The sequence below is a fragment of the Hippoglossus hippoglossus genome, chromosome 6 (assembly GCF_009819705.1).
Source record: "Hippoglossus hippoglossus isolate fHipHip1 chromosome 6, fHipHip1.pri, whole genome shotgun sequence".
NCBI classification, from domain to species: domain Eukaryota; kingdom Metazoa; phylum Chordata; class Actinopteri; order Pleuronectiformes; family Pleuronectidae; genus Hippoglossus; species Hippoglossus hippoglossus.
In genome coordinates, this window is record NC_047156.1 from 7,395,948 (window position 1) to 7,421,419 (window position 25,472).

General features: G+C 44.7%; 2 protein-coding genes across 6 annotated transcripts in view; one reads left to right on the forward strand and one right to left on the reverse strand.

Annotated features, from left to right (window-relative positions):
• Positions 1-38: 38 nt before the first annotated feature.
• Positions 39-16,023, forward strand: kcnj11 (potassium inwardly rectifying channel subfamily J member 11). Of its 2 annotated transcripts, XM_034589176.1 has the most exons (3): positions 39-152; positions 389-568; positions 953-2,780. In XM_034589176.1, the coding sequence occupies exon 3, from the start codon at positions 1,369-1,371 to the stop codon at positions 2,521-2,523; it is 1,155 nt and encodes a 384-aa protein (XP_034445067.1). In that variant the 5' UTR covers positions 39-152; positions 389-568; positions 953-1,368; the 3' UTR covers positions 2,524-2,780. The 2 variants fall into 2 exon arrangements, 1 of the variants encoding a protein (XP_034445067.1); XR_004614214.1 differs by lacking the exons at positions 39-152; positions 389-568 and adding an exon at positions 16,011-16,023 and having other exon boundaries at positions 842-2,695.
• mob2a (MOB kinase activator 2a) overlaps positions 4,642-25,472 on the reverse strand; it is a 60,179-nt gene continuing 39,348 nt past the window's right edge. For 3 of the 4 annotated variants that reach the window (XM_034589181.1, XM_034589180.1, XM_034589178.1), the window contains exons 2-5: positions 11,653-11,813; positions 9,848-9,941; positions 6,260-6,384; positions 4,642-5,486 (exon numbers count right to left, since the gene is read on the reverse strand). In XM_034589181.1, coding sequence (XP_034445072.1) covers positions 5,167-5,486; positions 6,260-6,384; positions 9,848-9,941; positions 11,653-11,813 — 700 coding nt within the window. In that variant the 3' untranslated portion in view covers positions 4,642-5,166. Of the gene's footprint in view, positions 5,487-6,259; positions 6,385-9,847; positions 9,942-11,652; positions 11,814-19,540; positions 19,730-25,472 lie in introns of those variants that run through there. The other variant, XM_034589177.1, reaches the window with a different exon arrangement.

Sequence of the window (25,472 nt, forward strand, 5' to 3'; positions counted from 1 at the left end):
TGACAGTACCAGAAAAGATCCACTGATGAAACAAAAACGTCTTTAATCCGACTCAGGTTTTAAGACTTGATGCTTTTTTGCTTCAGAGTGAAGGTTCTAGTTTCAAACGTCTCTTCAGAGAACGAAAAACACTTGATAAGCAACAAAACATTGTATAAATCTGAAGTCCATCAATTATGTCTCATATCTACTCACTGTCTTTACAAAATAGGAAAATGTATTGATTTATGTAGAACTTTTGTTATATTGCTATTGATAATTATTGCTATTATAATTATTGATATTAGTTTATCGCCTGGCCCTAAATTACCTGTTACCCTGTTGTAATCAAATGAGTCATCAAGGTATAATATAGTTATAAAAATTGAAGCCAAACAATTGGAACCAGTTAAAAAACAGAAACAGATACAAAAAAAAACAGGAAACGTAGGATTAAAATGAAGCTTCCTGGAAACTGCAGCTCACAGATCAGTGATGGTGTCAGTGGGATGAGAGTGTGCAGCTGCTGGAGTCAGGACTGACACGTGACATAGAAAGTTATGTGGATGCCAGAGAAGCCCAATGGTCTGTAAAATAAAATCTGTCATGAGAGGAACAAGGGAGTGAAACCCAGGACTTAAATCTGTCTCATGTGAGTGAACTGCCTGCTTTTCTATTCAGGCTTAAAGCTGCTGGAGATAAAACCAAACAGCCTGAGGGTGAGTTACAGAAAGTGCCCTTTATTTCTTATGTATATTCAGAGTGTGAGCTGCCTGAGGCATTTTACAGCTGCACCACTGAACTGCTTCTAACGCGTAACGGTCCCTCACTGAAGATCACAGGAAGGGTATCAGGAGGGAGGGTCTCTCCACCAGCTCAGGTTACCAGGCTGAAGTCAGCGCTGAGCCAAGTGCGCCACATGAACCTGTCTCCTCATCCAAAGGTGATAAACCCTCCGCTCAGCAGCTCACAGGGCTTCGACATCAACTTTTCACATCTCGCCGAGTTTACTTTGCGCACAGGCTCCGGTGCGTCGGTGCGCAATGGGACGGGGCGGCACGGCGCGGCGCAGCAGCAACGTCCGGACGGTCGATCCGTGCGCTGAGTGACGGCGGCAGCTGCGGAGCTGGAAGAAGAATCTTCTCATGGGACGTCGCCGCGGCTGTGAAGCGCCTGATCTGGAGGCAACGTGAGGAGCGCACATACCTCCAGTGAACGGGCCAAACGGAGACTCTGCCTCCTGCGCACGACAGCGACCGAGGAGCTGACACCGGTGAGAAAAGGCCCGAGAGAGAGAGAGGGGCGAAGAATCCTCTTTTCCAGCCTCCAGCCGGGCAGAGAGAGTTCCCTCAGAGCCACACGGCGGAGGCACCGTAGTATGGGAACGCTATGTTGTCCAGGAAAGGACTCATTCCTGAGGATTACCTGCTGACGCGTCTGGCCGAGGGAGTCGTGCAGCCCAAGTTCAAGGCGAAACCAGGGAAAGCTCGGTTCGTCGCCAAGAATGGCACCTGCAATGTTGCGCACACCAACATCCGAGAGCAGGGCCGCTTCCTGCAGGACGTCTTCACCACTCTAGTTGATTTAAAATGGCTCCACACGCTCGTCATCTTCACCATGTCCTTCCTGTGCAGCTGGCTCCTCTTCGGGATGATCTGGTGGCTCGTCGCCTTTGCGCACGGCGACTTAGACCAAAGGGGAAACGAGTTTGTCCCGTGCGTAACGGGCATCCACTCCTTCTCCTCCGCGTTCCTCTTCTCCATAGAGGTGCAGGTGACCATCGGCTTCGGCGCCCGGATGATCACGGAGGAGTGCGTCTCCGCCATCATCATCCTGATCGTGCAGAACATCGTCGGCCTGGTCATCAACGCCATCATGCTCGGCTGCATCTTCATGAAGACGGCGCAGGCCAACCGGCGCGCGGAGACGCTCATCTTCAGCAAGCACGCTGTCATCTCCGTGCGCAACAACAAACTGTGCTTCATGGTCCGCATCGGCGACCTGAGGAAGAGCATGATCATCAGCGCCAGCGTGCGGATGCAGGTGGTCCGGAGAACCACGACGGAGGAGGGCGAGGTGGTGCCGCTGGACCAGATCGACATCCACATGGACAACCCGGTGGGCACCAACGGCATCTTCCTGGTGTCCCCCCTCATCATCTGCCACGTGATCGACAAGGACAGTCCCCTGTACGAGATGTGCGCCTCCGACCTGCAGCACGACGACCTCGAGGTGGTGGTGGTGCTGGAGGGGGTGGTGGAGACCACCGGCATCACCACGCAGGCCCGGACCTCGTACGTGGCGGATGAGATCCTGTGGGGCCAGCGCTTCGTGCCCACGGTGTCCGCGGAGGACGGCATGTACGCGGTGGACTACTCCAAGTTCGGCAACACGGTGAAGGCCCCGACCCCGTGCTGCAGCGCCAAGAAGCTGGACGCGGCGGGGGGCATAGCCCAGTTCAAGCTGAGCGAGGGCGTCACCTTGCGGCCGTCCGTGAGAAGGCGCCAGGCCTCTTCGATGCGCAGGTCCCGGATGGACGTTTGACAAACTGATGACTCGTGTAAACCAGCATTTTGTGTGAGAACCAATCAAGTATGAAGTTGTTGTTTTTTTCGTCAAATATACGCACATGATTTTATACTCAGGGTCTGTGATGAAGCACAAAGTCGGACTTCGCCGAGATGTGACACCTGTGCATGAAGAGGATGAAGAGGAGGTCCAGTTTGAACGTGTTTGATCTTTTTGTATGATTCAGAGTTGCCTGCATGTATCTATGAGAAATAAAGGAGAAGTGAGATGTGGATACATGTGATTTAAGGGTTTTTGTATTTCCATAGAGTTTAGGACCATTTTTCGAACTCCATGTTGATATTTGAGAGGTTACAAAAATCTATTTAAATGTGGTTGTAAAGTAATAATAATAAAAACAATTATAATAATAAACATCATTAATGCTACCAGTTTAACATCCGATCTAACAAATGATTAGGGATTATGACATTGTCGCCTATAACACAATCAAGTTAAAATAATGTTTTAGTGATTATTCTACTATAAACAAAAATGATGCAATAAATAAACAAAACAAAGTCAGTTGATTTCTAATTCAGCAGAAGGTTGTTTCAACTTTGCTTTATCAAGTCAGAAAGATGATGGAACTATGTGAGATATATTTCCTTCATTTGGGAAATGCAGTGTATGTAGGTGTGATAATCACCTCAATCTACCAATACATTAGAATGATGATGAAACTGGTGGTATTAATGTGTTTTTTATCAGTAAAATCACGTATTTAGTTTATCATTATTTTTTGGTAAACTTTTCCAAAATGTTGAAATCCGAATATCATCAGCTGACTTATCATTGACTTTTCCTTTCAGATTTAATGACCCCAGTTTAATGCAGTCTTATTTTTCCTTTGTTATTAATCTGTTCTCTCCACACTAAAGGTGAGATAAGCCCGATGACATCACTCAGACACCATGTGTTGTTTCCTCAGACATGACACATCGCCTCCAGAGTCACACGAATCAAAACTGCTGAGTGGTAAAATCTGTTCAGTTTCTTTCCTCTCGATTCATTCACACAAACACATTCTTACAAAAAGACACTGAGACACGGCGGCATTTCTCTCTTTTATTAGATTATAATCCGCAGAGCTTAAAATATTAAATTGCTTTTAACTTAGTTAATAATTAAAATACATAAAAACGAGAGCCAGAACTGAAGAACCCTGCAAAAAAAGAATTAAAATAAATAAAAAAGGAGAATTATAAACCCATCCTCCTCCATACAGAGGCTATGTCTGACAGAACCCGCTTGCGATTCTTTGTACAGTAAAGTCCAAGCAGACTGTGCATTTTTCTATACATGTGTAATGACGTCTTTATTGTTATTATTTCTGACCTAATTCTCCTCTGATAATCTTAACAGCAAATTTAAAGGGACAGGTAAAAAAAAGATTTTATTTTTTAAAGTTTTACACCGTGAGCACTGGTGTCTGTTAAACAGCAGAGCAGCTCCACCCCCATCACTCTCACCCCTCTCCCCCTCTGTGGGCCTGCAGACATTACCTCATGTCTTTGTCCTCCTGTGCTGCTGCAGTGTGTGGTAGCAGTGGCGTTTTTAAAGCGGCGGCTGCTGAGCGAAATGCCAGGAAACGGCTCTGACTCAGCTGCAGACGGGCACCAGTCTGTCTCACAAAGCTTTCGCCCCCTGATCAGATTAGAAATCTATCATACAATTTTAAAATTTTCTTCTCCGTTTCCCTGTTTCTGTGGTTTTCTCTATGAGTTTGCTGCCCTCTACAGGTAGGCTCAGGGACACGTTTGTTAGGGGGGGGGGGGGGGGGTGATTGTAAACCAGGTGCTATTATGTGACTGTGGTTAAACATGATTTGTCGTACAGAGGAGTCTGGAGAACGAGGGACAGAGAATGAAAACAAAAAACAACGAAAAAGAGAAAGAGAGCAACTTCTCTCTGGCAGCAGTGACGTATTCTCTCAGGTCCTGAGTAGGAAGCGCTTTAATCATCCCCGGCACAAACAACCCAAACAGTGATTGGCTAGTATCGCCCCATCAGGCAGTAACATGGCTCCCTACCGGCCAGCGCAGTGGCCATGGGCCCGCGGGCCGGCAGCGGCGGAGCGGCCGAGCCCACGGGTGAGCAGAGACACCTCTTCTCCACACATCAGCACTGTACAATAGTAGGTCAAAGCAAAGCAGAGCCCCCTTCCTGTACTGTATGTCAGGCAGAGGACAGAGGGACGTGAAGGGCCAACGGACGCACCTCCCCCTCCACCCTCCCCCACAACACAAAATAAAACTCGATAAAACAAAAAAATAAAATTAAAATGAAATAAAAACCAAAAAAATAAAACATACACATACTTTTTTGTTCCTAGTTTAAATTGCAGAGAAGATGGGAGGGGTTTGCCCCTGGGAGGAACGCTCACGCCAATTCCTGCTGGCGTGACAAACCCCTCCCCGCCACCTCAAACTCCCCCCTCCCCGGAAACCCTCCCCCCCTTCCTTGCGGCTGGTTGGTTGATGTCATAGCGAAATATAAGGGTAGTGGAAGGTCTCTTAAGTCCTGCTGGCACCGAGGAAGGGGGCCAGACTGTCTTTCCTTGTCTCCTCTATCTTCTATCACCCCAGGGCTGTCGTCTCACCGCCACGCCCTCCCTGCTCATCTCTCCGTCACGTGGTTTTGTGAGGAAGGGGAGGGCGTTGAGGTTGGGCTGGAGGGGGCTGGGGCCGGCGCAGGCGGCGGGGCCGGCGCACAGAGGATTTCGGACAGGTCGTCCATGATACAGGTCTCCTTGGGGTCGACCAGGTTGAATTCCCTTACGAAAACGATGAAATGTGCATACAGAGTGTTCAAGTGGCCCTGCAGGTCCAGAGCCACCGTCTCTTTAAAGTGCGCCCAGTAGAGGTGAGCCAGCACGTGGTACAAGTACCGGCAGATCTTCTTCACCAAGGACTCAAAGGAGTTGGGGAACTCTTTGCCTGAAAAGAGAAAAGGAAACAAAACCAGACAGGAGTTGGGATTAAAAACAGGATTCACATTGAGGAAGAAATACTTTATGATTTAAAAGTCAAGGCTGGTGTTGCTCTTTATTATCGAAAAGACTAAAACCAACAACAGTGCAGTGTGACCCCATTTTGACTGAATACCTTTCAGTGTCCTACACTTTCTATAGCTACAGATAATGTAAATATTTGAAAACAAGTGACAAATATAGTTATAATATATAATATCTATTTTGTGCTGCAGGTTCTTAAACAGCTGTTGCACCTGTGAGTATTAAAAGCTGCTGCGTGATGTATTAAAACAAATTTTAAATAAAGTACAGGGTGTGATCCTCGTAATGAAAGAACACAGTGAAACTAGTATGTGGTTCAATCAGTGAACAAACACTCGATCAATTCATTATTGGTTTTTACATGCGAGTTGTTGACAGAAACAAAAACTCAGAATATTAACACCAGATCTAAATGTATTAATCAAATGTCTGGAGATTCATTTCAAATAATTTTGATCTGGATAAATCATTTCAGTCACTTTTCAAGCAACAAAAACTATAAATGACTGATTTTACATTTTTAAGCTGTAAATATTTGCCGGTTTTATTAGTTTTCTATGACATTCTGAGAAATTACAATGAGCACTTGGAGACTTAATTGTTGGACCATCAGTTATTTACAGTATTCTAAATATGCAGCAGGGGGCAGCAGCACCTCACGTGTCACCCAACAGGCCTGTAAACAGAGACACTCACCATATTTCGTAGGAAAGATTTCCTCGTCTGTGACCAGTTTCTGACAAAGACTCATTACGAAGTCAACATATTGTGGAGCAGTGCACTTCGTCTTCTTCCCCCTCTCGTCATACCAGTAGTATATTCTAGAACAGACACAGAGAAAGAAAACACGTCAGTGCCTGTTGTCACTGAGTCATTACAAAATAACAAAAGACAAATTACTGGGGAGTAGGAAGTCATTACATAACTCAAGTGTTTTTTAATGAATCATAACAAATCAAAATAAGTATTTTTAAATGATTAATTGTAGCTAAGGCAGCAGCAGCTCAGACATGAGCAGGAGTATTTCCTGGAATAAAACAGAAAAGGGAAAGCAGATGACGTATGAGACATCACCTGCTTTATTTCCTCATGCAGCAGGAATAAAACCTGTTAAGACCCATTATGGCTCAGTGACACTCCATAGCATCTCAGTTATTATGTTGTCATTTCAGTGAACCTGCTGAACCCTTGTGCCCAGATGCTACAATTTCCTGATTGGGCCAAATTCCCTGCAGTCAAGGGAGTTAACAGGACACCAACCGCCCCCTCAGTCCTCAAGCTTGAACCACCGCTGGTCAAATATTTCCGGAGGCAGATAGATAGCTGACGCAGATAGCTGGAGTGCAGGCACAAGGCAATGGTTAACAAAAAGTCAAACGGCCGATCAGCAGACGATCAAGCAGCGGGCGGGGGGGATGAGACAGGACCGGTGAGGAGGCCACAGACAAAAGAAAGATCTCAGTGACCTGGAGATGAATATAAACGCGGGGTTTTATTAGCGTGGGCGAGCGAGTCAGTGGAGCAGACGTTACGAATCCTGAGGAATGTAAAGCGTCCACAGAAGTGACCCTGCAGGAGGAGACCTACTGACCACAGCACCGGCTGCAGACTCTTACTCACACAGGATTAGCCTTTGTGTTTATGTGTGGGAGAGACACTGGCTGAACTACAAACATGTCTCCTTCACTCCTACACACAGACGAGAGTTATCTACGGACATACATATTATTATATAGTACAAATACTGCTACACAAGGTGGTGTCAGGTTTTTGATTCGCTGGAGGCCTGTCCTGAGTGTGCCCCGCCTCTCGCCCAGTGACAGATGGACATTCATCCCCTGTGATCGTACACAAATCAAAGGGAACGCAGCAAAGGGAACCAAACCTGCGGCCTCTCCAGTATAATTTTGGTAAATATGAGTCTTCACAAATTCCTTGTGACATTAGTGCAGTTCTGCCTTAGTTTGAAGAAACTTTTGAATTTAATTTCCCTTGAGGTTTCAATTGGGTTAATGGCTGACTTAAGCGACAAGTGTTTTGTCTTCTTTTAATCTTATGTTTAAATGTATTTATCATCTAATTTCTCCTGAATATTTTTAGTAGAGAGCCTGAGAGTGCTTTTTACACGATAACACATGTAACAAATGTCTATATATTATCTAATCATTCATTTTACCTCCTTTATTATTTATTCATCTTTATCTTGATGTTCTTCATCAACCTCTGTTTGTTTGTGGACCTGTGCTTTTTGACACGTATAACATTGGATGTTGTTTGTGTGATCGTGAATAGTCCTCTTTGGGATCAATAAAACTGCCTGAATCTGAAGCTTAATGTGCTTGTTTATTTTACCAAGAAATCCAGCTAATAAACAGTGAAAGTGTTTTACCAACTCTGCCTCTCTCTCACTCTCTCACACACACACACACACGCACACACACACATCCACCCACCCATATAAAATGGGTCTAAATAGCTACCAAATGGTTCCGTTCCCTCATAGCTCATGGAAACATTTTCTTCCAAAAATAGTGCTGAGCTCTGCCTTCGGGCCGGGGCACTGTCGCGGCTGTGGCTCAGTCAAGTTTTCACCACAGAGGAGGTGGGGGTGCCAGGTCCTGCCCGGGCAGGAAAGGGTGGGGTTCTGGGTAGTGGGCAGCGGAGTAAGCTACAATCGTAAATGGTGGGCCTTGTCTTAGAAACACAGCTTTGACAGTGAGTTTTAATCAATCTAAAATGAATTAAACATTTTAGTCAAATCTGAGGAGAAGCCTGAGAAAAACTAGTCTAACTCTGTTTTTCCCCTTCATTACCACATTAAGTGTGTTTTCCACAGATCAACAGACAGCGCAAACAAAAAACGTGTTAATCTGCTCTGCTGCCTCCTCTCTTCACATACCGCAGGCAAAGCACCTTTGCTTCTTCCATTTTTCAGGGTGTGGGTTAGTGGCAGTAGCTTAAGGTAACAGCAGTGGAAACATCTTCTGTTGACTAAGAGGTTAATGCGTGACAAGTTTCTTTCTCTCAGCAGATATGTCACATGTCATTTCTCAACGGTTGTGTTGTTTGGCGTGGATGTCACTGACACATTTCTTTCCACGGTGAGCATGTGGGCAAGTGTGGTTGCTTGTTGTATGTGTTAAGAGCTGTGTAGTGAGTGTTGTGGGTAATCAAGTTTTTCCAGCCTCGAGTACACACAGGGGCAATGAAGGGCTCACGTATATAGATGGCACCACACCCCGGGCAAACTAGTTAGATAAACACTTACAGTTAGTCACCTCCCCTCTGTTAACGTGAACTGGCTTCCGTGTCATGATTGTCTTCAAACTATTGCAGAGGTATTATTGCTCAGAGTAGCGTTTAAACACCTTTGGAGAAAAACGCAGCTACAACTTGCTTCTAAAAACATCAGAGACACTTTAATAATAATTTGTCTCATGAGTTCTCTGCTGCAGAGCCAGTTTCAGCCGTGGAACAAAGTCCAAACTTTAAACGTGAACTCTTTTGGTGACATAGGTAGGAACAAGGTAATGACCGATTTATCAGCTGGTAAAGTATATCGGCAGATATTTCACAGCAATATCGTTGTCTGCGTTTTTGTTTGCCGATATGAAAACTTATATTTTACAAAATAAAACAATGCAGATGCTAATATTTTAATTTGTTCAAGCTCTATATATTATATTGTATTGTATTGTGTTTTCTTTTCTTTTCATTTATAGTTAATAATAAAGTTTATGATTAAACTATAAAATATCAAGCTTCAATTACCTGTCTCTGTCATAAGGTTTGGATCTTAGGAATCATTTTTAATATATATATATTGGTAGTCTCACATTAGCTACAGCTGAGCTTTAAACCACCAACTGTGGATTTTGTCCTGCATCACATCCACTGGAATTGCATTTAAACCAGATCACTTTCTAAAACTAAAAGTCAGGAAACTGACAAAGACGTGAACCATCCTTTAACATACAGTAGTAGACGTTGCAAGAATGCAGATGCAGATATGCAGTGTTCGCTGTCCTGCACCTCTTATGTAAATATACAGGTTGCTGCAGTGCATTAAAGCTGCATAATGCACATTCCTAGATGGACTGTGCAGATTGTACAAAGACCTAAATTAATGCAAGTGCACTCTGCGGGTTGTGTGTCGCCCGTCGCTGACCGGGGAAGACGTCCCCTGATTAATTAACCAATGGGACACTGGATTTCTGATGAATAAACCAATGGGGCTGAGCAGGTGAGTGATGAATAAACCAAAATGTGGCAGAGGTAACTTACGTGTTGCAGGCCGTCATGGCTTGACAGGTGTCCCCAGTGCAGAACTCTGAGATGGTGCTGTACTGCAGGTTGATAAGGTTGAAGAAAGTTGTCGCTGTAGAGGAAATGAGAGAGAGAGAGAGAGATCACAGCGTTATTCAGTGTATGTTGTCTGCTGCTCACGTGAATACGTATGTGAGAATGAGGTTAATGAATGACTAAAACCCTGTGAGAATATATCAGTGAACTATTTGTGTCAGGTCACGTTCTATGGATGTCGAGGAAACGCCTACAGTAATGCTTGCTGCCTTCGTGTATTCGTCGCAGTGATCCATGGAACAGTCACAGTCACATGCAATACTCCGTGAAGTCACTACATCCTTCAACGGTGTGTCTGTGTATGTGAACTTCAGAAAAAATACAAATCAGAAAAGTAGGAGGAGGCCAGAGCTTTGGCAAGTTTAAGTTGTTGCTCCAGTCACTTAAGACTTGTACAGGTATTTGTGCCGTGGGGGAAACTCCCTTGCAGCTCGTTTTACTGCAAACAAAGCATTAGGCATTAGCTCTGTTAGATGTATGCCGATATGTGGGAACTTTCTGGTATGGTCGCATTCTGTAAAATGTATGTGTTCGGCAGAAAATGTTAATTTACTTAAAGCTTGCAGCAGCATGTCTGGGGAAACTCCTCTATTGCACCATCCTTTTTATTATATAAATACTTTCTTACGTTGATTAGCTGCTACACCTACAGAACGTTGGGAGGTCTGAACACTGCAGGCAAAACCCTTTAAAAACATTGAACACAATATTGTTTAGGCTTCTGTGCTGAGCATCTCTGAGCAGCAGCTCTGCTGGTCTGGCTCCAATTTGTGAGAACAGGCCTGTGATTTTCTTGACGTCATGTTGAGGAAATAATCATATATCATATTGAAATGGTTGCGGTGCATTCAATGACTTTGATTCCTCCCCACACCAAAGTCTTAGTTTTCCTTAATGGAACAAATCCATCCACAGGACTCATCTGGTCTTTTCCGGCTAGAAAAAATAGGCACGAGAGGAAAAGCCTTCAGTGAAAGTACTGCTGGTTTATACTTATCGCCAGAATTAAATTAAATGACTTCAGTCATAACTGATTTGATTAAAAAATGATTAAATCAAAACATTTTCAGCCCTAGTGGTTGTGTTCCAGTGAGAGGTTGACAGAAACCAGCTTATGTAACTTTACATTTTTGAAAAATGTCCCATCTGTTTTATAACACCATTTCCCAAGCCTGAAATAAAAAAGGAAAGTAGAAAGTTTGTTGTGTTCCTTTTCCCTTAGGAGAACCTGGATGGTTTGGACACGAAATCCAAACAGAGTCAGGGAGACAAAATAAAGACCCTAGTGAGAAGGGACACAGTTAGTTTACCAAACTCCAGAATGGGTCCTCAGAATGACAAATATAAGAGCTGAACCACTGCACCCGGACAAATCTGTCAGTAATCGATGATGTTTAAAGAAGCTGTGTGTGTGTGTGTGTGTGGTGTTATTGGAACAGGCTCAGCGTTGTGCCATGCCTGGATTTTGTTAACGGCTTGGCTCTGCAGCACCACTGGAACATCTCGTTGTCTCCAGATGACATGTGCATACCAACTTGGAAAAACAATTCCTAACTCCTGAGGACAAGTCTAACAGTAACATTAAGGAGTTTTTATGTCTCAAGTATGATGATAAATCCTTCGATTATTCCAAAAAAGGATAAGTTACAAGAACCTTTTCAGGTTAAGTAAAAGCAGAAGTGCCTTGTGTTCATCATCCTCAACTACCACCACTGTCAGTCACTCACTGTTGCTAGCTAGCCATTCGTTGAGGTCTATCTCTCTGGGCAGCACCACCAGCTCCTTGAGGTCAAAGTCCACCACACGGATTTTCGTGAACTCTGGCTCCAAGTACTGCTTCTTCTCCTCTGTCGGAGGCTTCTTTCCATTTGGCTTCGCCTTCGACTTCCTGCAACACAGAAGAAAAGAGGAAAGGTTAAGGAGATGCAAAGGACTCGACAAGGGTAATTATAAAAAGAAAAAGGGAAAAGAGAGGTTTTTAAAAAGCCCCCATGGGCGACGTAAATGCCAGATTTGACCAGTTAATTGGATCCTGTAAAGAATGAAAGACGAGCATAAGAATTTTTCCAGACAGGCTTACATGATGCCACTGTGAAAACATCTTGTATCCAACCAGATACTGACGGAGTGACAAGAAAATGCTGAGCCAACACTGGCCGTGGAGTACGAATGAGCAAAAGTTGGTTGTGCAATAAAATACTTGATGAACAAGAAAGTTAATGCACTGTCAATAGAAAAAGCTTTTTGCAGACAGAATGTTATAAATGTATTTTGGCCTGAGCTCTCAACCCAGATATATCTGTACACCATAGAAAACAGAATCGGCGCAACGAAACACAGATCAAAGCAAACAAAGACTCCTCTGTTGCTGTACCTGACCCCTGAATCTGACCTCTGACCTAACGCTAGGTCTATAGCTTCCACACAGACAGCCGTCCCCAGCGCCTTGTACTTCCACTGCTAGTTTTAGCATAGGGATGTCATATCACACTCCTCCTGCACTTCCAGGGGCTGTAACCTCCCCCCCCCCCCAGCCCCCTGCTCCAAGTCTGTATCAGTGGAGGCAGTGCAATCTGTGGTCAAAAGTCGAAAGGCTTGATACAAGAGGCAAATAAACACCAGACGATTGAGAGTGAGTCGGGAACAAAATATATACTAATGTGATCAGGAGCTTAGACAAGTTAGAGCTATAAAGAGTCAAAGTATTTTGTCAGTCCTCATCCTCATCTTGTAAAGACTCTGTTCCTCTTCACAGCTTGTCCACTACATCTTAATTTAGCTCCTTCTTTCCTCTGCTACTGTTGTTTAAGTTTGCTTAAGGACAGGGGAGTTTCAGTTTTCTCCCTGAATTTATCGTAGCTCTGCTGACCCTAGTTTCCGCTTGTCTCGCACTCACCACCCCCCCCACCCCATCTCCTGTCCTCATGTCTAAACACCAGCTCCAGCTCCTGGACCGAACGAAGCTGTTCTAACAGCAGCAGCCAAGAACCTTCTCATTTTCACTTGGACTTTGCAGCAAGTAACTGACGAATTCCCAGAAAATAGGTTGTTTTTCTGCAGGATGACATGGAGCCAGAGATATTAGAAAGACTAGAGAACAGAGGGGTGAGTGGGGACAGAGGGGGGAGAAAGGAATGAGGAGAGGAGGTAGATTGACACAGGCCCAGCTGATATCCATGGGAACTAATAAACACTTACAAAACATGACAGGACTGTGGAGCACAAGGCCTCTTGGCCAGAACAGTGTTCAAAAGCCCTCTGCAGTTTAATTCCCCTCTCCAGGAAGCGTCGCCCTGCTTTCCTCCTCGGCAAACAAGGGAAGGAGAGTCAACAGGCGGATGCACACAGAGCACACAGCCCTATACTTTGTAAATGTTTAAAACTGCCCCCCCCTCTTTTACATGTCGGCTGTTGTCCTAATTTATCCATCAGGAGAAATGCTGCCTTTGAGCCGCTTATAGAAGTGAAACAATCTGAATAAGACACTCGCAGAATCACACTCACAGACGCACTCGACACGGCTCAGGTTCTCATTTGTTGGGTAATGACTCATCGAGGTATTTGACTCTTCCTATCTTGTTTAGGCCTCATTTAAAAAAAACAAGGACACTGCAGATTGCACTGCTGTCGAATTATTAATGGCCACTTTCTGTTTCACCTCCTGTTGCTCTGCCTTCTTTCTGTCCCTTGCTCAGACATTTCCTTTCCTTCTTTCCTCCTCATGGCAGCTGGCTCACCTGTCCAAACACTATTGTTCAGGGTCAAAACCTCAGGCCTCTCAGTCTCATACTCACCCTCTTCTTTATCTTTCTGCCCTTAACTGTCCCCCTGCCCCCTTAGCTCCTTATTCAACTCCCTCCATGAACTCTACTCACTTATTAATTAGTTTCTTTCATTTCTCCTTATCGGTGTCCGCTTCCTCTCCCCCTCCAAAAAACAAACCCTTCTTCCTGCTCATAAGGGCACAGACAGATTCATGAGGTCTGTGTAGTTTAGCGCTGTGAGCTACATGTTCCATCATGTGAAAGAGCTTTACCCGAGGAAAGCGCCTCATCCACAGACACCATCAGCTCTCACAACTTTTCAAAGGCTTCGCTAAGCACTTCAGAAAACTGTTCCGTTCCCGTGAAAGGTTCAAGTCAGTTCTTTCTCGCCCCCCGCCCACCCCTTCCTTTTGAAAACATTCTGTTGCACTGAGCCATTTCCTGCGACTCTCCCTCCCTCTGTAATTTCATAATTTTCCATAGAAATGCCTTCTCTGCTTCTTGCGAACATTTGTGTGGTAAGGGGAGGTGAAATTCTGGAGCCATTCGTTTATTTTAGGATAAAGAAAACTTCCTCTATGCCAACACTCCTCCCCTCATACGTACATAGTCTGCCTTCACTACAACACACACACACACACACACACACACACACACACACACACACACACACACACACACACACACACACACACACACACACACACACACACACACACACACACACACACACACACACACACACACACACACACACACACACACACACACACGTCTGTTCTTGGTAAAGTTCTCCCAGGCAAGTCTTTGCCATAAAAGGCAACAGATGCTTCTTTCTCCTCACCAGATCAGGGGCAGATCATGGCAGGCCAGAAGGCAGGAGTGTAGGGGAAGTGAGGCCAGGGCCAGGCACATGTCTCTGGGCTGGGGCAGGGGGAGGGGGGGGCTGCTGCCACAGCCTGTCTGGCACCAACAGGAACCAGTCCATGTGATACAGGCTCACAATCCAGAAAACCCTGGTCAGGCTTGGTGGAATAAAACATCACATGTGCAAAACTGATGCCATTTGAACCTCTGAAGCTCACGTGGAGGCTGGGGAGCAGGAAGACACACAGCCTGATGTTTATCTGCAATAAACATAATAAGGAAATGGGGCTGTATAGTTGGGTGACATGGAGGTCAGCGGCGCTGAGTTGAGGAGTGACTTACCTGACAGCTGTTCAACCCTGTCTGTTAGCCACTCTATTACCCCTTTCACTTTTCCCGGCAACACTACCCCCACCACCCCACTGTCAGGCCTTCTTCACTCACTACCACTCCTCTTGTACAATGCCACCAGTATCCCACTTACACACTCTGTCACACACATATACACCTAAACACACATAGCCCCCTCTCCCTTTTCATGGCCAACCCAGCTGGTCCAACAACAGCTGCGTCACGAGCCTGATCCCACCAGAGACCTCGAGAAAATCCAGAAGAAGCGAGTCCTGTCTGGTCAGAGAGAATGTGTGTTTGTGCGAGCACGTGACTTCACCGAGATTTGATTTGAGTGTGTGAAAAACACATCGATTTGGCTTCAAACTGCAGAATACTGAAAGAACACTTGGTTCTAAAATACACGTGTAAAGAGGAGCAGGGCCTCTGGCAGGTACACCACAATACCATCTCATTACCAGAACCTGTTTCCAATTAATCCTGGAATCACTCGGGGCCACATTACAGAGCTCTGCTGGAGAAGAATCTCTAAAATACAATCACTTGCTACTACAGAGCTACCTCTCTCTCTCTCTTGTGCAAACACACACCAATGCTTCTGCAGAGGAAATGATCAAACCACACTGAGTGATTTTTTCCCATAGTTATCACCTAAACACCAAATCATGGACGGATTCCATCAATGTGGGCCTGGACTTTTTTATTGGGTCTTTCTGAGATTTGAACAAAACTCAACAGTGAAACCTTTTCAAATAAAAAACCCATGTAATGACTTTCCCCTTTAGGCTGCAGCTCCTGCCAAGTCACATATTGCACAAGTGGTGCCTTCTGGATCATAAAGGAATCTAACTATTGGCATATGGATGGAGTTAATACGATCTGCAAGGGTGCAAATGAAACCATCCAGCTGCTACTCATGTACAGTCTGCTCTCAGTAAAGTATCTGTACAAAATGAACCATTTAGCTGGTGCTAAATGATCCCAGATCTAAACTCAAACGAGGCAAATACGATCAAGCTACAGACAGAAAGGAGCCTAATTTTCAAGGAATACTGAAAACATCTCTACACTACAGGACATTTTCTCAATCACTCAGGAACAAGAAGAGGAAGTCCAAAGTGCAAAAATATACTCTTCTAGTCCCAACCTGTTTCCAATACAGTGCCAGCGTCTTTGATAAGGATACGAGAGATAAGAAGCACCACAGACAATCAGAGGTCGTCTACTCAGGAACCGCAGAGAAATCAAACACCTTATCCTCAACTGACTTTCAAACAAATAGCTGATAAGTTAGAAAAATAATCAATCGAATGTCAGGAAGTTGCTCGCTCCACTCTAGCATTCATAAAACATCAATAGCAAGAGGATATCTCACCATTCATTAGCCAAAGGATTAGAACTGAGTGACTGAGGCTTCAGCTTCAGTCAGGAGGATCAGTTTTCTCCAAGGCCTGGCCTCCTGATCTATTTCAGGACTCAAATTAAATAGACGCAATGGCTCTTTCCCCCCCAAAAAAACCACAGACGGAGGAGCGCAGGCAGTCTACGCACACCAAAGCTGAACCACAGCAGCCATTACAGGGCTAAAAAGAGACAGAGTTAAGGATGGACTAAACCAGAGGTTCGGCTTTGCAATGCTTTAGTGCACAAAGTAAGTGCTCTGTTGAAGTTGCTCCCTATTTTTATATTTAAAGCACTAAAACACAAATACTCGTCACTTTTAGATCGGGAGAGATAAGAGGGAAAGAAAAACAAAGAACGTCCAGCTGCCACCAGTTAATCAGGAGCATCACCGGGGGCTGCAGCGGAACTGTAAATCAGTAAATGAGAGTCAGGGCACGCACACAAACACACACACCTTAACTACTGACCCTATCCTAGCAGTTCTGGCTACCTCATCTCCTTCTCCCCTTGTCATCCTGTGCTAAACCCCATTGAGTGGCTCTCAGGCCTGCAGAGTACGCAAGGACCCCCTGCCAGCATCATAATGGAGCCTCATCAACATCACAACGCACATGTGACAAGGACAGGAAAAAAAGGAGGAGTGGGGGGATAAGGCCGAGCTACTGGTTTAACACTTGGCAAACGTAACCTTGTTGGAAGTGGGTTGGCTCCTACATTGATTTTGGTTCAAAAGGAAGCGATTGATGTGGATCATATGACTGAGGAGCTGAATGAGATTTCTCCTGAATGGTTACTGGATCAAATAGTAAGCGAGGCGATGTGTGTGTGTGTGTGTGTGTGTGTGTGTGTGTGTGTGTGTGTGTGTGTGTGTGTGTGTGTGTGTGTGTGTGTGTGTGTGTGTGTGTGTGTGTTGGGGGGGGCTTGATCCATAATAGTCAAGCAGCCAATGTGAGCAAAAAGCAGCTTTGGCTAAAAAAAGGATTTAAGATTATATACCCACTCTCAGGGGACTAGGCTGCCGATAGCTATTTCAGCTATCTTTATTTACAGTATAGTCTGTCGTATTAATATCTGCTTCCAAGCTTAAGGAATTCAACCCTTCACTGAAGGAAGAAACAGTTTTAAAGTCGAGCTATAAACAGGTCTCCATCGCCCCCCACGCCCCCATAAAACCCAGAACTATGCATCCTTGTTAACTTTGATGAAGTGATTTTTGTTCAGTGTTTCCTCAGGATGTAAGATTTGTGAAAATCCCCTTTTGTCCCCCCCGCCAGACAAATTAAAAGGTGTATTTCCTTATAACCAGACGATTTCTTAAGTAAGAAAAAAAAAATCAAGGAGCAGCAGGACTTGTCTTTACCTGTCACAGCTCTTGCAACAGACATAACAACATACAATAACACTCTCCTCTTCACATCCTGCTTACAGTCTGTTAAGAGATCCTAAGATGGTGGACATTCTCCCCCACTATCACCCCCCACATCTTCACACACACCACAACAGGTTTTGAAGCATGTGCCCTATAAGCTGCTGCCGCTTGAAAACACACCTGTCCCCAGACTTGAAAGGTAAGAGGAAACTCTGAGCAGAGCATTAACAAGACGCTCTGTCCCCTGGAGGAACACACTCTAAAGCCCTTTTCACACAGGATCTCCGGGTAAAATCCGGAGAATTTGCTAAAGTTTTCCCAGACTTTGCCTTTCACACATGCACAACGCAGCGGGAGGTTTTCTGCACAGACGTGTTCACAACAGCATTGAATCCACTGCGTTATTCAGGCGAGAGGTGGAGCAGCCGGGTGCAGCAGGTAGAGACAGGAAGTGACGTATCAACTCTGCTGCGGAGATCATGTGATCATGTCCATGTCAGCTCCTATCACCACAAACTCTCTTTGTTTGTGTCTTCTATGTGTATGGCAGCGCTTTTTCACCGGGAGATATTTGTCGTCTTTAATTTCATGTTTGCGTCCGACTTGGTCATGGTGAATCCCCTGCTGTGTTTTCACTTCGACTTCACTTCGACTTCTCCAGGATTTCTATGGACTTTATACTAGGAGGCCAGAAGAAACTGCAGAGCGTCTCACTCGGTCTTCGCAGTCCAGTGCATGTCTGAAGGCAGCTATAGTAACTGCACGTCATTTTCACGTGACACAGTTAATACACTATTGCGAAATGCAGATGTATTTTGACTTGCATCACTTCTCCACGCAGGTTAATCACGACTGTTTTTTTTTGTTTGTGACCAATTGTATGACACAAACACACTTAACACTCCTCTTTGGGTCATACATTCTTCAAGTCTGACGTCTGCTCGGTCATAGCAAGGCCTTTGGATAACCGCTTAAATGGTCATTGATCAAATGCCCGCTGATTACTATGCAAAGTGCCTTGAGATAAAGTATGTTAAATTTGATTGAATTAAAAAAAAAAGAGCAAATAGAGAATCACACACATTTTGACTTCGAGTCCTAATGTTGAAATATAGCCTCTGTGTAAAGGGTTTAACCCTGAAAACAACATGCTCTTATTTTAAACTTAAATTATCTTTACTTGGTTATTTATCATATCCCCTTCCATATATTTTCCAACTTTTCTTCTGTTTCTACTAAAACAGCCCAAGTTCTTGTGTACATGTAAATCCCTGTGATTTGTAATAATGCCCTTACAGGCGTCCTGCATGATTTATTAGACTGAGGATGAGAAGTCAGTGTCACATTTCTCTTCCTCTTGTTGAGTCTTGTTACCGAAGAGCTGCAGGAAGGGAGAATGAGGAATTCGGGCGACACGTCCCCATCACCACCGGCTGCTAAATTGCTGTGACCCCGGAACCTGCGGGTCCTCAAGTGGACTCGTGTAATTACCACGACCGAGGAGGAGACAATGACTTAACCCTCGTGTGGCTGCGGAGGTGTGGAACCGCAGGTTTGAACATAAACCAGAGGGTTCAGAAAACAGACGGGACGTGAACGCAGCAACTTATAATTTAAGTGAGCAGACGTTTGTAAAAACTTTAAAATATGGGTCGAGGATCAAATATGACGTCGGGACATCATACAAATACACAGAAGACGAACTTTTAAGTCTATGACATCTTCATAACAGTAAAACACCATTGACTCGGACTGTAGAGTTAGTAATAAAGTTGTTATTGGCTATTTTTTAGTCGCATTTGCAGTACAGGCGAAGTTTTAAGCTGATTTGAGTTATCACTAAGTTAGAAGAACTTTTACCTGAGCACCTTCCCGACCGCCTGAAGAACCATTTTGCAACTTAGTCCGTTTTTGGAGTTTCTCTGAGAGTGCATGTCCGTCTTATCTCCAGAGAAGGAGCAGTAATCTCCCACCATAGTTTAAAACACGAAGACACGACGCCACGTCCGGACGCAGCAGAGGTTCAGAGTCTCTGAGCTCCGCGAGAAGAAAAAAAAGAGACAAACTTAGTGGAGACTTTACCCACAGGCCCGCCCCCATCTGGCCGTTTGGGCCAATCGGAGGAGGGGATGGGGTTGAGTGGGCGGGGCGTGCCGGCGTCACAGCCTGCCCATGTGGACGTGGTTTGTGCTTTTTCACCTCATGTGTTGTTACAATGCAGCAACAGGTGGTCGAGCTCGTGACTGTGCACGACGGTGCATTTGAAAAGGGTTTTACACTTCAGCTGAACCAGAAAAACCTCTCTCACTCACACACACACACACACACACACACACACACACACACACACACACACACACACACACACACACACACACACACACACACACACACACACACACACACACACACACACACACACACACACACGAGCAGAGGAGACAACACCAATAATCTATCAGCCCTCAAAATGGATCAATGTCAATGTTGTAGCAATTTAAGTTTAACCCGAAGTGAGTTTTATATGTCACACTCACACAAGTGTATTAAAATAAAGCAAAATAACCCATAATTTTCATCTATACTCACAATGAATATATACAGTAATTATCAAACTGAGTAAACTTCATCTGGTAAATAAAACAAAGTGAAGAAATTAGTGATAATTATGCCAATATATGCCCCCCCAAAAAACCTGGCAATGATTCCTACCATGTTATTATCAAGCTCTTATGAAAAAGTAATATAATAACTGCTTCATATCTTACAGTTTGACCATAAACTTAAAGAACTATAAATAAAAAGAACGTAACAAACTAAATATGTTAACTTGAATTAAGTACATAAACATGCACATCATGACTGCATATCTTTTCTGCATTGTTAAAACGGATTTAAAAGATTTTATGTTGCTAACTCCAAACATAAAGGCAGCATACGTCTGTGAAAAGCTCATATTGGCAAGTTTTATCATCCAACCAATAAATCTGTGCAAATCTTTATTTTCAATTGTAGATGTAGTTGAACTAGGCATTAAAGCAAATAATTAAAATCAAGAGGGTGAAGGCAAAACCTATATAAAATCGTTCTTATTGTACTATAAGGTCTTGTAAGTCAGCCTCAAAAGCTGGCCTGTGTGTTTCAGCAGGTTTACTACTTCACCACACCTTACACACGACCTGCAGTAAAAAAAAGTTTGCGTAGTGTTGTTTCTTTCAGTTGTGACGGTGCCAGGTGATGGGACCGTGGGGCGACATTCCTGCTGCTGATTCTAAACTTCACCTGCAGTCCAACTATGACAGGCTGGCAGCAGTCAGGCATGTTCAAACACGAGTGTCAGAGCCGGAGAGACGGAGAAAGAATCAAACAAAGCCTGTTTCAGAGTCACTGACAGATTCATTAGAATATCTGGAGATTTCTTTAACGACTCTGTGGGGCAAGGCTTCACCCGGGGAAATTCTTTGAAACAAATCAATTTGTCAAGTTTCATATCGTGGACTTGATTTAAAGCTCCACAATGTTGTAAATTCGAATAAAGTTGTCAACAGAAAGCTGAGCCAGCAACACTTTATACAGAGTGAACAAGAGGAAATGAACAGTGGCTGGTGGGAGTCGTGCAACTCATGAGAAGATTACAGCTGCTGTTAAAAGAGCTCATTCCCTCGCACGTCTGCCCTCTAATTATTGCCTCTTATTCTCTTCTTCACAGGTTTCTCCTGCCTTTCTTGTTTTGTTTTGTTTACTCGTCTCCTCCTCTTGAACAGGTCTGATCTTCCTCTCTGCCTCCTCAGACAAAAACTGGTGGGGCCCAGGCGATGTTGGGAAACACAGGACCACCAGGCTGCTGCAGCGTGGACGCACTGATCTAAGGGGACCCGCGGAGCTACAGTATGTGCACTCTGTGTATATGGGTGGGGGGGAAGCAATCAGGAGACAGAGATAAAAGAGATTGTGAGGGTGTGTGAAGACTGTGTATGGTAGTGTGTAATTTGCGTGTGCAGAGGTATGTGTGTGGAGTCTGCACGCATGTCAGTGGAGCATGTTTACTGTGGGACCTTCTGAGGCGCCGCTTGTTTATGTTTAAAAGCCCCTGTGTGATCTGAGGAAACCATCAAAAAGAATCACAGGGAGAGAGGGTCCGACAGGCGCCTCTCTGCACCCTCACCCAGCGTGACCGACCGCCCCTCTGCCCACCACATGCACTGGGACTGCACACTGGACTCTGGCTAGGTGGAGTCGGGCAATGCAGAGGCCCCTGTGAGTGGCTCCTGCTGTGGTGGCGGTGGTGAGGCGCAGAGGAGAGGGGAGAGACACCAGAACAGAGCACTGACTTTTCCCCCCTCGCGCTAAATATAGCATCAGCCTGCCATAAAGAATAGAGAGTGCAACGGGAGGGGGCATTAGGGGGAACGTGCAGTGTGTGTGTGTGTGTGTGTGTGTGTGTGTGTGTGTGTGTGTGTGTGTGTGTGTGTGGACATGCATAGTTGGCAATGAGTTGGCGACTTAATCAGAGACTGTCTAAGCGGGTGAGAGAATGCTGGGGGGGAGATGAAAGGACCTGTGACCAAATAGAAATGTGCGTGTCATTTTAGTGAGGCATCTAAAAAGCTTATTTTGGTGTTTGGTATTAAATACTCTCATACGGACATTGAATTTTTATGACACTGAAGAAAGCCTGCTTGTATATACTACTGTGCATCATATACACTGTATATAAGCTGATATGTGATATACTACAGTGTAACATTGCCGTAATAGCTGATACATGTTCTCTGCCCGTGCTGCTTGTGACCACTCAAAAGTTGCTGTAATGGAAAACCTGTGCTCAGGGAACTTTCCATTAATTTGTGTCTAACTATTGGATCCGTGCGGTCACCGAAAATAGAAGACATCCATTCAAGATCACTGGGGCTTGGCCTGGACCCGGGCCTCTGCGCTCCCTGCTGTGTTACTGTGGACAAAGTGCTTTAATGAATCGGGCGTGAAAGTTAAAGAGCAGGTGGCGTTCACCATAAAGTGGCCTTCTCCTTGGTCGAACAGGTCATATGCCGGCACGCCTCTAGATTTACGAGCTTCACCCTAACAGAGCAGGTGGAGACAGAGACGATGCCATCCAGCCGCACAAGTTAGACCCCTCTTACGCAACGTCTGACGTGGATGGAAACCAACGGTCGCATTCCATCGTCTGGCGGACAGAGGTTTACTCTTTCTCTTCCCTGCGGACGTCACAGTCACCTTCCCTAACACTGTGCAGACAAGACATCACTCAACCGCCACCTGCTCTCACCAAACCAGATGTTGTTGCAGGGCACAGATTACTGGCAGAACATATACCCGGCGTTTCACAGGGAGCCCAACAAAGACAGGATGTGCGCTGTGTTAAAACAGAGTGAGGCATACTTTGGGTTACAGTAAGGTTTACGTAAAAAATATGGTTTATGTAAAAACACAAACCACAAGTTTTTATCAGGACTGATTCAAGTATGCAAACCTCATCAAAAAACAACCACCCCGGAGATACAACCAGTAAAAGCCCAGATTTAATTCGAAAACACATCACAAGGAGGGAGCAGAAGAACTACAGGCAGTTTATGGAAACTGTGACGTCACAGACCTTGTGACAGATGCGTTACGTCTTAATCAGATAAGTGAAGAAATAAAGAAAGCACAATAACTAAAGCAAACCGACCAGAGAGACAGATAAGACGGCGTTGGGTAAAAATTCATGCTATTCAAACTATTAGCGCGTTGACGTCATAAACGCAAAAGGTAGGAGGCGTTCGATAAAGAAATGTGTTGTATTAATGTGTTAAAACTCAGGAACGAGATACACTGGATTGTTAAACTACAACCGAATTGACATGAAAACATTCAAACTGAGTGGGACATTTTGGCGTGTTCGCCTGCAGAGCTTTCCTCACTGCTCAGAGAGATACATCGCTGGCCCAACAGGTTGGGTCTGAAAGTCCGTCGACATTCCACCTATTTGAGACAAAGAAAACACTGATCCCAGGCCAGCAGTAAATGACTCACAACCACAGCAGATGTGCCTTGGGGCTTGGCAACAGCTCATGCCAGAGTGAAATCTCCAGCCAATCACAGTCGAGATGAAAATGACAGACAGGCCCGGCGTCCAAATGCGTTAAAACCCAAAATGACAGCACGGACATTAAGTTGCTGTGTAAGTCCCTCGGGTTGGGTGTTGCGTTCTGGGTGTGTGGGAGTGTGTAGTGTGTTTAGGTAAGGTCTTAGCCAGTGAAAACAGAGCACACGGTAGGACTTTGGAGCCAGGGGTTTTTCTACTGGCCCGGATAAAGGTCAGCAGGGACAGGAGACACTCGACACACTGAACCCAGCGACCTGCAATACCAACCTCTTCAGACGGACAAAAGAGTCCTGTGTGCTGACACAGCGAGAAAAAAAGTAAATACAACAAAAAATGCATCATCGGTCTAACACGTTCTGCGTTAAACTAACTCCACCCCTCTACCTTCCATTTCTACAACACTGCACAGCATGAAACACTGAGTGTGTAGGGCCTGTGTGAGAGTGTAGAGTGTGTGTCTGTGCATGTGCAGACAAAGTTAGATAGGCAGCATCTAACCTGGCAAAGTAGCAGGACTCTACCTCTGTGTTTACTGACTTTTCAAAAGACCGAGTTTGGTAACATTGTGAAGTAATGTGGGATCATGGGAGGTGATGTCTTCACCACCATCACTGCAGTCAGCTTGTACCCAGTTAGGATTCCTTTAGTGTACATCGTTCAGGAGGTTTTTACAGTGAGCCGAATTAATCACAGAACCTCCTCCTCTCCAAAACAAATGGACCAGTTGTTTAAATCCAGTAAAAACACTGAATGAAGCAGTTTCTATTTAAAAATCAGCATTTTTTCTGATGCTGTTCAGTGGACAAAGTAAGTTTTCAAGGGTCTGTGATCCAACCTGTTTCGCTAAACTGTTCTCATCTTATTTCTCAAATGACGTCCAATGACAAAAATCCTTAATTTGCTTAAATTATAACAATGAAGAACTAAAAAGTGTATTATCAGGCCTAAAACTGGATGAAAAGTAAATTTAGCCTCCGGCACATGCGCCATACGCAGGCGACCAAATGAAACAGATTGTTGCCAAGATCGAAATTTTGGATTTATGCAAGTTTGAACATTTGTGGAAATATTTGCGATAATAATCATAGTTTTCTTAAAAGGCAATATATGACATTTAATATGTCACATTAAAATATCAAGCCTAACTACTTCTTTCCCATCAGTTTATTCTTTCCTTTCCACCTTTAAGGCCTTGAAGTCCTCTTTCTCTCTTTGCGTGCGCTCTCTGTTTCTCCCTGGCTTCATATCTTCTTTGCATTCCTGTAGGGGAAGGGCTGCATGCAAAGACATGCCACTGCTCTCTGTACACACAGCCTGGCTAAACAAAGACGAGAGGAGGAAAGCTGAGGAGGAAGAACAGTAACATGCACAGTGAAACAAAGGAGGTCAAGAGCAGCAGATCTTAGAAGTATCATTTTCAGCTTGGAATGAAGTTGCTTTTCTTGTTTTGCGAGGCAGCGGCGTGAACCTGACGAGCAAACATATTAGGGTTCGTCTACATGCTGCATTTAACAGCAGCAATGGCACAAAGGGAAAATACAGGCCTGCTTGATTTGTCACATCAGTGTTAATCCAATTAGAAGTCAAGTTAGTCTGGATTTGTTTAAAAAACCTTTCAGGCAATGGTTCGCGTGTAGGAAGTTTGGAAGGAAGGAATTATGTTTGCCGTGTTCTGACTAGTCGATG